Here is a 16,173-nt window from a genome sequence, read left to right on the forward strand (position 1 = left end):
AACCAAATACAAGAGGCTTACAGGACACCAAATGTACAAAATTACAACAGATTTACACTAACGCACATTATAATGAAAATGCATAGCATACAGAATAAGGACAAAATTTTAAAAGCCGCAAGAGAGAGGAATGAGATCACATATAGGGGGAGACCAATTCATATCTCAGCAGATTTTTCAACCCAGACCCTCAAAGCCAGGAGATCATGGAACAACATATACCAAGCTCTGAAAGAAAATGGATGCCAACCAAGAATCAAAAGACATAGACTAGCAGATTGGATCAATAAAAAAAGACCCAACAATATGCTGCCTCCAATAGACTCATTCATAGGAAAAGACATCCACAGACTGAAGGTGAAGGGTTGGGGAAAATCATTCCACTCACATGGACTTCAGAAACAAGCAGGGGTTTCCATTCTCATATCAAATAAAGTATACTTCAAGCTAAAGTCAATCAAAAAGGATAAAGAAGGACATACAAACTATTCAAGGGAACCATACATCAACAAGATTTAACAATTATAAATATATATGCCCCAAACAATGGAGCGTCTACATTCATCCAACAAACTCTTCTAAAGTTCAAGAGTCAAATAGACCATAAACACAATAATTTTGGGTGACTTAACACACCTCTTTTATCACTAAATAGATCTTCCAAACAAAAGCTGAACAAAGAAACTATAGAACTCAACAATACAATCAATAACTTAGACTTAACTGATATATATAGAATATTCCATCCTTCAACAAGAGAATATACTTTCTTCCCAGCAGCACATGGATCCTTCTCTAAAACAGACCATACACTATGCCACAAAGCAACACTTAGCAAATATAAAAAAGTAGAGATACTACCCTGCATTCTATCAGATCATAATGGAATAAAATTAGAAATCAATGATAAAACAAGAAATAAAATCCATTCCAACACATGGAGACTAAATAATATGCTACTGAATGAACAATGGGTTACAAAAGACATCAAGGAGGAGATTAAAAAACTTTTAGAGGTGAATGAAAACACAGATATAACATAGATATCTCTGGGACACTATGAAAAGCAGTTCTAAGAGAAAAGTTCATTGCATGGAGTTCATGCCTTAAAAGAATAAAAAGTCAACAAATAAATGATTTAACACTACATCTCAAAGCCCCAGAAAAAGAACAAATCAAGACCAAAAGCAGCATAAGACAGGAAATAACTAAAATGAGATCTGAAATCAATGAAATTGAAACAAAAGAAACAATTAAAAAATTTGACAGAGCAAAAAGGTGGTTTTTTGAAAAAATAAACAAAATTGATAGACTCTTAGCCTTGCTAATGAAGAGAAGGAGAGACAACTCAAATCACTAACATACATGATGAAAAAGGAAATATCACAACAGACACTAGAAAACAGAAGAAATTATTTTGAAAACTTGTACTCCAATAAAATAGAAAGTATCGAAGGCATCGACAAATTTCTAGGGTCATAATTTTCCCAAATTGAATCAGGAAGATATAAACAATTTAAACAGATCAATTTCAAGTGACAAAATAGCAGATGCCATCAAAAGTCTATCAACCAAAAAAAGCCCAGGACTGGATGGATACATAGCCAAGTTCTACAAGACCTTTAAAGAAGAACTAGTACCAATATTCTCCAATTTATTTCAAGAAATAGAAAAAGGCAGCATTTCCAAACTCATTCAATAAGGCCAATATCACTCTGATTCAAAACCAGGCAAAGATATATCAAAAACAGAAAACTTCAGACCAATATCTCTAATGAACATAGATGCAAAAATTCTCAATAAAATTCTGGCAAGTTGAATACAAAAATATATCAAAAAGATCATGCACCACGATCAAGTGAGATTCATCCCAGGGATGCAAGATTGGTTCAACATACAGAAATCAATGAATGTAATTCATCACATCAATAGACTCAAAGATAAGAATCATATGATCATCTCAATAGATGCAGAAAAAGCATTTGACAAAATACGGCACTCCTTCATGTTCAAAACACATGTTAACTATGGATAACAGGAACGTATCTCAACATCATAATGGTAATTTATGCTAAGCCCCAGGCCAACATCATTCTAAATGGAGAAAAATTGAAGGCATTCCCTCTAAAAACTGGAACAAGACAGGGATGCCCTCTTTCACCACTTTTATTCAACATAGTTCTTGAAACACTGGCCAGGGCAAGTGGACAGATGAAAAAAAAAACTAAAGGAATACACATAGGAAAAGAATAACTCAAATTGGCACTCTTTCCTGATGATATGATTCTATACCTAGAAGACCCTAAAAGTTCCACCATAAAACTTCTACAACTAGTAAATGAATTCAGCAAAGTAGCAGGATATAAAATGAACACCCACAAATAAAAGGCATTTCTGTATATCAGTGACAAATCCTTAGAAAGGGAAATGAGGAAAACTACCGTATTTACAATAGCCTCAAAAAATAAAAAATACTTGGGAATCAACTTAACGAAAGAGGTAAAAGATCCATTTAATGAACTCTAAAGAAAGAAGTCAAAGAAGACCTTAGAAGATGGAAAGATCTACCTTGCTCTTGGATAGACAGAATTAATATTATCAAAATGACCATACTACCAAAAGCACTATACAGATTTAATGCAATTCTGATCAAAATCCCAATGGCATTCATCATAGAAATAGAAAAAGCAGTCATGAAATTCATCTGGAAAAAGAAGAGACCCAGAATAGCTAAAGCAATGCTTAGCAGGAAGAGTGAAGCAGGTGGCATCACTATACCAGACCGTAAACTATACTACAGAGCAATAGTAACAAAACAGCATGGTATTGGCACCAAAACAGACTGGTAGACCAATGGTACAGATTGGAGGATACAGAGACTAACCCACAAAATTATAATTATATTAGACAAAGGTGCCAAAAACATACATTGAAGAAAAGACAGCTTCTTCAACAAATGGTGCTGGGAAAACTGGAAATCCATATGCAACAAAATGAAATTAAACTTGTATTTCTCACTATGCACAAAACTCAACTTAAAATGGATCAAAGACTTAGGAATAAAACCACAGACCCTACATCTAATAGAAGAAAAAGTAGGCCCACATCTCCATCAAGTGGGATTAAGCCCCAAATTTCTTAATAAGACTCCTGTGGTACAAGAATTAAAAATCAAGAATCAATAAATGGGATGGACTCAAACTAAAAAGTTTCTTCTCCGCAAAAGAAACAATCTGTGAGGTGAATAGAGAGCCTACATCTTGGGAGCAAATCTTTACCCCTCACACATCAGATAGAACACTAATCTCTAGAGTGTATAAAGAATTCAAACAGTTAATGACCAAAAATCAAATAACCCAGTCAATTAATGGGCCAAGAACCTAAAGAAACACTTCTCAGAAGACGATATTCAATCAATAAATAAAAAATATATGAAAAATGTTCATCATCACTAGCAATTAGAGAAATGCAAATCAATCACTGCAGTCAGTATGGAGATTTCTTGGAAAATTGGGAATGGAACAAACATTTGACTCAGCTGTCCATCTCCTCGGTCTCTACCCAAAGGATTTAAAAACAGCACACTACAGGAACACAGCCACATCAATGTTTATAGCGGCACAATTCACAATAGCTGAACTGTGGAACCAACCTAGATGTCCTTCAATAGATGAGTGAATAAAGAAAATGTGACATATATACACAATGGAATATTACTCAACAATAAAAGAGAATAAAATCATGGCATTTGCAGGTAAATAGATGGAGTTAGAGAAGATAATGCTAAGTGAAGTTAGCCAATCCCCAAAAAGCAAATGTCGAATGTTTTCTCTGATATAAAGAGGCTAATTCATACTGGGATAGGGAGGGGGAACATGGGAGGAATAAATGAACTCTAAATAGGACACAGTTGTTGGAGGGGAAGGGAGGGGGCATGGGGTTATAAATGATGGTGGAATGTGATGATCATTATTATTCAAAGTACATGTATAAAGACATGAATTGGTATGAATATACTTTGTATATAACTAGAGATACGAAAAACTGTGCTCTATATGTGTAATAAGAATTGTAATGCATTTTGCTGTCATATATAAATAAAAAAACTATAGTTTTCGAAAGCAGACCTACAAATATGTCAGATACTATAATTAAAGCACAAAATATGAAATAAGTAGGTTTCTGATTCATAACTATAAAAGAGGCCTGATGATACTGGTAACAAACAAAGTTCAATGTCTATGGCCATTGAGTTAATGGATAAAACACAGCCTATTTAACAAATGATGCTTGGGAAACCAGATATCCACATGCAGAAAACTGAAACTCTCACCTAGTACATAATTTAACTCAAAAATGGATCAAAAGTCTTAATATAAGACTTAAAGTCTCAAAAATTACCAGAAGAAATATAGGGGAAACACTTCAAGATACTCAAACAGGCAAAAATTTCCTGAATAGTACTCCAATAGCCCAGGAAAAATCTCTGCACAGCAAAGGAAACAATCAACAGTATCAAGAGACAATCTACAGAATGAGAGAAAATCTTCGCCAACCATTCATCTGACAGAGGACTAGCAACCAGAATACATATTTAAAAAAACTTAACAAAAGAATTAAAAAGTGGGCAAATGATCTAAATAGATACTTCTCAAAAACAATACAAATGGCCAATAAAAACATTAAAAAAATGCTCAGTATATTTAGCCATTAGGGAAATCCAAATCAAAACTGGTCTAGTAACTAACTCATCCACTACTTATATAACATAAAAGTCTGTATAGCTTTAAAAAACTAAACAGCTACATACTGAGATATTATTATGTGATTCTATGTCACCCCAGTCAAATGGCCATTATCAAAACAAAAAAATAACAAATGCTGAAAAGAATGTGGAGGAAAGGAAACTTTTATGTGTTGTTAGTGGGAATGTAAATTAGCACAATCAGTAAGAAAAACAGTATAAAGGTTCCTCAAAACCTAAAAATAAAACCATCATATGATCCAGCTACTACTCCTAGGTATTTATTCAAAGGAAATGAAGTCAACATACAAGAGATATCTGCATACCCATGCTTACTGCAGCACTAATTCACAATAACAAGGATAAGGAAATCAACCAAGGTGCTGGCGCCATTAATGGATGGGTAAAGAAAGTGTGCTATATATGCATAAAGGAGTATTATTCAGCTATAAAGAATAAAACTGTTATTTGCAGAAACATAAATAAAAATGGAAGAAGCAAAATTAGCTAAACACAGAAAGACAGTGTCACTTATTTTCTCTCACATGTGGAAATTTAAAAAAAAGAATTACCTGAAAATAGAAAAGAGATTATTAGTAAAAGGGAAGGGGACCTGAGGTAAAGGGAAATGAGGGGTACAAGACAAGGTAGAAGGAAGCGTGGACATGAGCAAAGCGTGATATATGCATGCATGAAAATGTCATACCCATTAAGCTGTGCAATTAATATGTATTAATTATAATATTTAAAAAATTATATTAATTATATTCAATAAAAAGAAATTTCCTTTAAAACATAATAATAAAAAATTTTAAAATAAATAAAAAAAGAAAAATGTAAATCTGGAAATTCATTAATATAAAAGGCAAGTAATGATTTATTAAATAACATTTGAACAGCAATGATTTAACTTTTAAAATTACATTCTTATCTAGGAAGGGCTTCCAAAATAAAGAAAAATTCATGAATAGCTGAAGACAAAAGCTATCTACATTAAGCCATGGAATAGTTAGTGGACCACAATAGAAGGAAACAGATGTATATATCTGCAATATATGATGTCTACATTGCTATACTAGATTACAAGTCCATTAAATATCTGTGTCCAATTTTGGAGGGTATGTTCCTTTTTTGTCCTTCCTTGTTGAAAATACTTTTAAAAGGCAACCAAAAACAAAACAAAACAAAAGCTATGCTATAGCTGAAAAATGGCTCATTCTAAATTTCTATATTTTTACTAAACTATGTACATTTTAATTTAAAAATCTGGTCTTTGAAAATGTGGCTAGAGATTGAAAATAATCAAGTATCTACCAATTGCTCATTGTTTCAGCCAAGTAGGACTATCTGAAAAATGTTGGATAAATTTCAGAAAGCATACTTGCCCCTTGTTTAGTTGTATAATTAGTATTTTTCAACTTTTCAACTCAGAAATCCTAATGAAATACCAAATTATAGAATTTAGAAAATACCATAAATAATATTTACACTCCACCAAAATGATTAACAATATTCTGGTACAAGCTTTCTTTAAGCCTTAAATGCAAATTTCACTAGAGAACTAAGGGCATTCAGAATTTTGATTGCCATAAATTACAGTGTCTCATGCTGTACCTAAGTCATTTAATACAATGGCTAGATTTTCACTTAACTTATGCTTATAAAAAATTGCAGAGAAGAACATAATGCCAATATTTAAGTTACCCCTTTATGGATAGGAATAAGGGAAGTTCTTGGGTATCCCTTCTTGAATACACTGATCTGATTTCCTTAGTGAAGAGCTTTCGTAAACACCCTAGCTTCCAAACAACCAGCTCCATTCATCTCATGTGGTGGTGATTCTGTACTCTATATCACCATGACTTTCTGATAAAGGCAGATATCATACCTCACTGGCTCTCCAAAGTGAAGGGTGCCCTTTAACATCAGAGTCTCACTAGTACAACAGAAATTACAGACTATTTTAAACAGAGGAAAATTAATGCTGGAAGCTGATTACATAGGGGATAAAAAAAAAAAATGTCATCAAGAGAGACAACCAGATCACTGCCATAGGAGTCCAGAACTAAGATCATACAGTGGATGTTGTAACTATGACAGGCCTGACCAGTGGGAACTGAAGTCACAAAAGGAACAGCAACACTAACAGAATTAAAATGAGCAGAGGAATGACTTGGCTCCCTCTTCCTTAAATCTTCTACTTAAGAGTTTCCCATTGAGTTACTAAAACCTAGGGGGAAGAGTCTGCTGTTACTAAAGCCTAGGAAGGCAATGAGTGCTCCATGTAAGTACAGAAGAAAGTAGGAAAAGGGTATAAAATGGATCGGAGGGCAAAAAAGTCCAAGACCATTATGACTTTCAATAAAGTTCCCATCATAAAGATATTCTCGTAAGTATGCTCCATCCAGCTAATCTCTTTCCCTTGTTAACCAAATGACTCTAAGACTTCAATTGCACAGTAATACTTATGGATCATCTTTCAGATTTTGAAAGAAAAACTCCAAGAAAATCAATATCTAGAAGCGTAATTCTGCCAGGCAGGATAAGAATAATCCAACTAGTTAGATTTATAAAAATGTTCAACTGAGGTAACAGGAAATTTGTTCTCATCTCTTTGCTTATAAAGTCTAACTTGACTAATATAATAGATGCATTTTGCAAGAAAAATAAAATAGTCCCTAGAGAAATGATGTCAGACAACTTTTAGCATAAGTTATTTCAAACTAAGAAGTAGTTGTAAATGTTTCAACTGTGCTTTCTCCAAAGCATCTGTTTGGTATAGTCTTTAAAGAGCTGTTGGAATTGTTAACTATTGATTCAATTTGTATCTTCTCATTCAACTCAAAAGTGCTGATACAAATTCTTTGGTATGATCATGAAGAATAAAAATATTGTTATTAAGAACTGGTATTTTTAAAAAATCACAGAGAAAAGGGAACTCATACACTTTTGGTGTAAGCAAGTACAGTCATTAAGGAATAGTATGAAGGTTTCTCAAAAAACTAAAAACAGAATTATCACACAATGGAGCTATCCCACTGCTGGGCATATATCCAAAGGAAACAAAATCGGTACATCCAAGAGATATCTGTACTCCATGTTTACTTGTTTACTATTCACAATACCTATGCATGAGTAAGAAAGATGTATATGCACACAACGGAATGCTATTCAGCCATAAAGAAGAATGAAATCCCATCATTGTGGCAACATGGATGGAACTCAAGGGCATTATGTCAAATGAATGAGTCAGGTTCAGATAGACAAATACCATATCTTCTCACTCACTTGTGGAAACTAAAAAATTTCACTTAATTTAAGCAGAGAGTAGAATAGTGGTCTCTAGAGGCAATAAAGGGTAGGGGAGATGAGGAGTACAAACAGGTTGTTACCTAATACAGTTAAATAGGTAGAATGAATACTAGTGTTCTGTAGTTCAGTAGGGTAATTATAGCTTACAATAACTTATTACATATCACCACAAAGAAATTATGAATGTTTGCAGAGATGGAAATGCTTCTAATTACCATTACATATTGTATACATTTGTCAAATTATCACAATGAGTCCTATAAAGATGGACAATCAGAAAAAAATAAAGAAAAAAACTCATTCCACTACTTCACATATAAAAAAGTACCTGCCAAGAATTGGGATTACACTTGGCTCTAAACTACAATGAACTACTATGTTAAATTAGAACATTTCAAGAACTCCCTAAAATTTCTATTTTGCTAGGATTTTTACCATGTATACTTAAAATTTATAGAAAATTATAAAGTAAAACTTGTTTGTAAGTGTTTTGATAAATTTGTTTCATGAAAACATATGTAAAAAACAGAGCTTTAAAAGAAAGAACTCTCCAAAAGTTTAAGAAATCTTTGCCTATTGGAAATTCTCTTATATCTTCATCAAACTGGCATAACAAAAAGTCCAATTACTTGGTAAATAGCATGAATTTTAATTTATATGCATTTCAAAATAAATATTCTGCCTTGACTCATGATTTCAATTGTAATCTAGAGCTATGTAACATACTCAAAATTTACTATTTTAATAATAGCAGTATATTATATTTTATGTGATAAAGGACACTGATTAAATAGACTAATGGATCACAAAGATAGAACATCTGGCATGATAATAATACTGAAAATATCATGTGAATTTTGATGCAATAGTTTAGAACATCTTTATTAGTCCTTGTAAACTTTCAGGCAAATATTTAGGTCTTCATAAATTTAGATAGTAGAAAAATAGTAATTTTCAAATTATGATTTTAAAGGTAAAAATGTAACATTCTTTTATAAAAAGATAGTGAATGGAGAGTAAGTGCTACTTTAGAATAAACTATCATATTGTTGCTATTTTTAAAATACTATCATCATTCTGTCATTTTTCAAATATAATTTAATGCAACAAAACTGCAACCTTATTTATTACTTCTCTATTTTACCAATGGAAGTAGCTTTTACTATGAACACTCACCATCCACTCAGATATAATAACATCCACTTTTTCTACAGGAAGATGAACTTCTTCAATTCTTCCTTTAATTAGTATGATAGTATCTTCCAGTTTATTCAATCTGAAAATTATCATAATAAATTGTATTAGGATGTGAAAAAGATTCTGGAAGCTAGTTAAATTACATAAAATTTCTGCCAACTATTCATATTATTTTGAGGAACAAAAAAGTATGTTCAGAGTTGATTTATCCCCTACGTCTTATAATTACTGTTTGGTCACTCCAGGAATGCCCCAAAATGCCTCTGGTTAATTTTGGCAATACACAGTACTCATAAGGAAATCTTCAGCCTGAGAAAATTCTCAATGTTTTTAAGAATACATGCTTTTATATAGATCTTAATAGCATCCAACATTTTCCTGTGAAATTTTTCCCTTGGAAAGTTATATACATTAAATATCCTTTCACCATTGAACTTGGGTGATCCTAAGGAAATTTATTTTTTTATTTATTTTTTTAATATTTATTTATTTTTAGTATTTGGCTGACACAACATCTTTGTTGGTATGTGGTGCTGAGGATCGAACCCGGGTCGCACGCATGCCAGGCAAGCGCGCTACCGCTTGAGCCACATCCCCAGCCCCCGTAAGGAAATTTAGAGAGAGAATTTTAATTCTGATGATTGTGTCTTAATAAGGAAAAAAGGGAGTGTGGCGGAGACAGACCAATACTGACATTAAAAGTTGGTATAGAAGATAGTAATTTGTCATAGTGTTAAGGAAATGAGAAGGCAGAAGCCTTTACATTAATGTCCAGGTCCTCTCACACTTGTCAGCTAAGTGACCTTCACTAAGTATTTTAATAATTTCACTGGGCCTGTGTATTCACAATAAAAGAGAATGACATTCCTGCCCTACTTACTTCACAGGCTTTTTGGGGATCAGATATTTGTGAAAGCTATGTATACATCTCAAGCACTGTATACTATATAAATATACGCTGTAAAAAACTTAAAATCCTCTCCCAAATTATTGGACCTTGCCCAATGGCATACATTAGATATTTTTATGTTTAATCATAAGGTTAGCACATATTTTCCAACATCTTTTCTGGTATTTGAAATAAAGAGATAACTTAAGTAAACTAAAGTAAGGCTAAGTTTTTCCTTTCCTTTTTTTTTTTTTTTTTTGCCAAGAGATACCCATCCCCAACTTCATCAAGGCATTATGTACACACAATTTTATGCATTCATTTTTAAGGATACATTATATTGAATTTTGAAAAACACTGACATGTGCATGCCTGCCACCACATCTATAGAGATTATTTCCATCTCCCTGAAAAGATCCAGAAATACCCCTTCTCAGAAAATCCTCCCATCTACAACCACTGATTTTTTTTTCTTTCATTACCTATTAGAATAATTCATATTTTATGGAGGTCTGTAGTTACAGGATCATACTAAATGTACTTTTTTGTGCCTGCTATCTTTCAATATATAAGATACATTTTAGATTTATGTATTTTTTGTGTGTATCAGTAGTTTGCTTCCTATTATTAGTGAGTACTCTACTGCATGGATAAACTACAATTTTGTTTACCCACACCTATTGATGGAATTCTGAACTGTTTCTAACTTTGGGGTCTAACTGAATAAAGCTTTATAAACACTGGGATACAAACAGAATCACTGTACCAAATGGTAGTATATACCTAATTTTTTAAGAAAATACTCATTTGTTTTACAGAGCACGTATATAATTTTATATTCCTAATATGTGCATTCCTGTCTCCACATGCCTGTAACACTTATTAATGTTCATCTTTTAAATTTTAATTGTGCAGCAAGATCCCAAGTACAAGATAAACTCTATCTTCCTAATAACCAATTATTGTTTTATGTGCTTGCTGGCCATATTCCCACATTTACTTTTCTTCATTTTTTTACCAGATTAGTATCTATTGAAACTACTGAAAAATTTTGTTGGAACAATATCACTAACCAACCAATGGAATTACTTTGGCATCTGTCAAAAACCAACCATCTAGGTGTGGATTTCTGGACTTTGCATTCTGTACCCACACTGACTGCTGGAGGGATTCATACACTCTTTTCAGCAGCACTAGACTTTTTCTTCAATAGAAATCTTTGGCTTTAAAACAACTTAATGATTCGAAGACGAACATCCAGACTAATACAAAGGTGATATTCCAATCCTGTGCTCTTCTGGCTTGCTCAACAGGCCAAGGTGAGGGGAGAACACGATTTGCCATCTCTAGTTAGCTTTTCTGGAGGCCCCCACTTATCTGCAGTACAATTCAGGCTATAAATTCACAGACTGTGTTTCAGAAAAAAGGAATTAATGGGAGGAAAGAAAACAGAGGGGGACAAAACAATAACCAGCCCAATAACAGGGGCTATTCAGATGATTTTTGAAAAAGTATGTGAAAGAGAGGAATTATGTGGGGTGTCTATGAAGGAATTATTAACAAGCTTTGCAGTGAATATTTCAAATCCTACTGTTTATTAGGGGTTACACAGGCATATTATATGCCTAAATGATTACAGAAAACAATAACATGAACAATATCTGAGAAATACATAGCAGGGAGACACTGACCAAGGTCAGAAGATAGACTGTGGAGAAAGAAATTAAAATAGCTGATCTTGGGGGACTGGTTGCTGGGGGAACATTTATCTCCCAGGTGAATTTCCTATTTAAAGTGACTTAATATCCTTGCAGCATCTGGGAGAAGGTTGAAAATAATAACAATAAACTTTGATACATTTTAATTTTCAGTGTGTTTTGTGTTCTTTATAGAAATATAACTGATTTTAAGTTATTTATGTATTCAGTATACTGATAGTTTTATTACTGTATCTTGTTTTTAGCTTTTCTTCCTAAGATCTACATTTATAAACACAGTATTTTGAGTAAGAACAGTTTTGTTTCATTTCCAATTCTTAAATTTTTCTTTTTATCATCTCATTGCATGAGCTAGGACTTAAAGCGTTATATGGGAGAGAAGTGATGGCTTGTATTCCTGTCTTGTTCTTGAACTTAAGAGAATGCTTTCAGTAGTTTACCAAGATGTTATAGGTTCTATTTTCATAGATACTATATGTAATTTTAGGACATTATAGCTCTTCTTTTCTAAGGTTTTAAATACATAGCAGATATGCTGAATAGGTAATGAATTTTAGCTGCAAATATTGAAATGATCTCAACAGATTTTTCTGGTTGATAGTCTCATATTTAATCAACTTTGTATTCCTGGGAGAAACTACCTTCCAATATATTGCCCTCATAGCTTGTTTTCTTTCTTCCTCATTTTTTTTTTCTCGGTGTTAAGAGGTTGAATCCAGAGCTTCCTGCACACTAATGACTATACTCTCAGCCCATGTTTTTTAAAATATTTTTTTACTTGTCAATGTACCTTCACTTTATTTATATGTGGTGCTAAGAATGGAACCCAGTGCCTCATACATGCTAGGAAAGCACTCTTCCACTGAGCTACAACCCCAGCCCTCAGCCCATATTTTAACTAGGATTCTCATATATATGTTCATGAATGAATAACCTGTGACTTTTCTGCTCTACTGCCTTAAAATGGTTTTGTTATCAGGGGCCCCATATATTGATGATTTATTCTTTTTTAAAATGTTTTTTTTGTTTTCTGTGTTTTTTAAAAAAATATTTTCTTTTAGTTGTAGACGAATATACATCTTTATTTTTTATTTATATGTTTTTATGTGGTGCTGAGGATCAAACCCAGGGCCTCATGCATGGGAAGCAAGCGCTCTACCACTGAGTCACAACTCCAGCCCTGATGACTAATTCTTGGCAAAAATGACATGCAAGTAGAAAGGAAAGAAGGATCAGGACAAATAGTTCATTTACACAGAATATAAAGGTGGAAAAATGAGAGAACAAACCTGAACCACTACTTCCTAAACAAAAGCCCATGGTTGTAGATTATAGACCTAGGTGTAAAAGGCCCAATTATAAATCATTTATAAATAAATACACTCTCTATAACCTCAGAATAGGTAAATATTTCTTACTCAAATCACAAATAATGACAACAATAAATAAGAATGTTGCTAAATAAGAACTGAGAATTTTATTTCATCAAAAGATAATATGAAGACGGTGAAGATAATCAAGAATAAGGCTTTTGTATTATAAAAAATCCATATACAACTCAACTCCAAAATATGTAATAGATTATCCACAGATAAAGAAGAAAAAGACACAACTCAAAAGAAACCTAAACATAAGGAAACGAAAATGGCCAATAATCACATGAAAAGGTAATCAATCTCATTAGCAATTACAGAAACAAAAATTAAAATTGCAATGTATTACTGCTACATAAGCAATTAGAAAATGTTTAAAAGGTGGAGTATAACAAACACAACTCTTATAAACTACTTGTTTAAGTATATATTGGTATGTCTACTTTAGAAAATAGGCTGGCAACGCACAGGAAATTTGAAGACATATGTAACCTAAAGGCTGCAATTGTACTTGTAAGAATATACCCCATAGAGTTTGCATCAGGGAACACATACAAAATGTTCATAATAGAATTTTTTATAGTTACCCATCTGACAGAGAAAGGGAAGTAGATGTGGGTAGGATTCTGAAGTGGTAGCATTGTTCTATCTCTTGCCTTGAATAATGGTTATCACATATTTATCTATTTTATTATTTATGCATACTTATGTATACTAATGCCCACTTATGCTTTTGTTTATATTTCATAGATAAAAAGAAAAAATGCTTACATTTGAGTTTTCAAAAGGTATTTATAAAACCCTGGTGCAATTACTACAGTTACTTGTTATTTACTAAAATAATTTTAAAGACTTTAACAAATATATATACTTCAAAGAAAAAGCACAGTTCTTAAAAGAGAAAAATATTCCATTGCCTAGAAATACCTTCTGAATGGTTTTGCTGCAACAAGATCTGTGTTGTGTAAAAGGCCATCTGCTCAGGCTGTTTACTGCCTACTACAAGTCATAATCCTACTTGCATCAGTAATTACTTGTTGTTCAAATATAAATAAAAAGAAAGATTATGATTTCAGAGAAAATGGGAAAAGACAAAGCCCAACAATTCCCAATAATATGGATTACAATAACTCAACGAACATCATCCTCATAGATAACTTCTTTCATAAAACTGTTAATCTTTATTACCATGTGATTTTTTCCCATTCATGAAAAATTATAGATTTACTCAGTTTTCTCATGTGGCTAGTCATAAAACCATAATTCAACACAAAAACATCCTAAATAAATCCTATCTTTGGAAATACCTGCTAAAAAACAAGTATAGCTTTTAATCTATAGAAATGACATTGCAATAAAAAGGCTATTTTAAATAATTTTCATAACTAAACCAAAAAACAACTTTTTCTGAGTGGAAATTTTGTTAAAACAACACACACTTTCCTATCTTTATTTTCTATCTTAAAAGTAGCAATTTAACTTCATGATACAAGGAACATCATCATGATTAATTGTCTTGTACTGTGCATGCAGAGATAAAAGACACTGTTCATGCACTTAATAATATCGTCTAAGAGAGAAGGAACCATTAATGGCATAGGGCACTAATGGAGCTCATACAGCAAACCCTTAACCAGGTAGGTGACACCTGACTTTTGACAGGAAAAGACAGCATCACAAAGATATATGTAGGTCTGGGAGTGGGCATGGTCATGTGCATGTACACTACTGCCTGTGCGTCTATGTGGGAGAGAAATTTAAAGAACAATAATAATTAGCATAACTACAGCCAGAAGAGGTCGTACGCAGGGACAATGTTGGGAGGTATTCTGAGAGATGCTAATGAGTCCAGCTTTTACTTAGACAATGGAACACAAGAAGATAGACAAGCAAACAATAAGAAGTATCATGGAGTTCACACAATGAACACCTAATCAAGTAAGTGGCATTAAAAGTTAGTGACAGCTGGGCACAGTGGTTTACACCTATAATTCCAGCAATCTGAGGCAGAATGATCCCAAGTTTGAAGCCAGCCTCAGCAACTGAATGAGACCCTGTCTCAAAATAAAAAATAAAAATGGCTAGAGATATAGCTGAGTGGTAGAGTACCCCTAAGTTCAATCCTTAGCAACCAATAAATAAATAAAGAGTCATAAAACAATTCTAAAGTTAACCTAAAAGAATAGGTGGATGACAATGACTTTTTTTTTTTGAAGAGCACATGAAAGGGAGGAAAGGAATACTCTAAGAGATTTAAAAATATACAAGTTTAATATTACTTTGTTTTCAGTTCAGTATATCATCAAAGTTCACATATTTCTATTTTCTCTCTTCAGCATAGTGAAATGACAGAAAAATATAAATGCACAGATTTTGGAGGATACCAAAAACCAAAGATTCTGATAATTTAGTAAGAAATAAAGAAATGAAAAACCTGTGAAGGAGAATTGACAAATCTGTGAAGGAGGACTCAGTGCCCAGTGAATACATCAGAAAAGATTATTATGGATATGGGAGCCAAAAAATGACAAAGGAACTAAAAACTTATTGGAAGAATCATGTCCTGACCAAGTCTCCTTTTTTTCCTCTCAAAGAGAAAAAACAAATCCATACTAGCGATCTTTACTAAAGAATCTAGTCCTCCATTCATAAATAGAAACAAAAAGTAAAGATCTTTTACCATAAAGCAGGGGACAAATGTATGCATATTTCATGGAAAATAGGCAGATAGAAACATAGGTCCTAGACCTGGACCCAAAACAAGGCTATTTCATGAGCTTCCCCCTCCCAAGTATATATCACTGGTATTTACTTTTTTTTTTTTTGTATGAGCAATTGATCCCAGGAGCACTGAACCACTGAGCCACATCCCCAGCGGTTTTATATTTTATTTTGAGACAGTGTCTTGCTAAGTTGCTTAGGGCCTCACTAAATTGCTGA

The 16,173-nt window shown here is 32.9% G+C and overlaps 1 protein-coding gene across 3 annotated transcripts in view; it reads right to left on the reverse strand.

Annotated features, from left to right (window-relative positions):
• The window catches only part of Prmt3 (protein arginine methyltransferase 3), a 136,886-nt gene that overhangs the window by 84,008 nt on the left and 36,705 nt on the right, over window positions 1–16,173 (reverse strand). For all 3 annotated transcript variants that reach the window (XM_026405297.2, XM_026405296.2, XM_026405295.2), the window contains one exon: window positions 9,233–9,332. In XM_026405297.2, coding sequence (XP_026261082.2) covers window positions 9,233–9,332 — 100 coding nt within the window. The remainder of the gene's footprint in view (window positions 1–9,232; window positions 9,333–16,173) is intronic.

Source organism: Urocitellus parryii, chromosome 4, assembly GCF_045843805.1.
Source record: "Urocitellus parryii isolate mUroPar1 chromosome 4, mUroPar1.hap1, whole genome shotgun sequence".
Taxonomy (NCBI): Eukaryota; Metazoa; Chordata; class Mammalia; order Rodentia; family Sciuridae; genus Urocitellus; species Urocitellus parryii.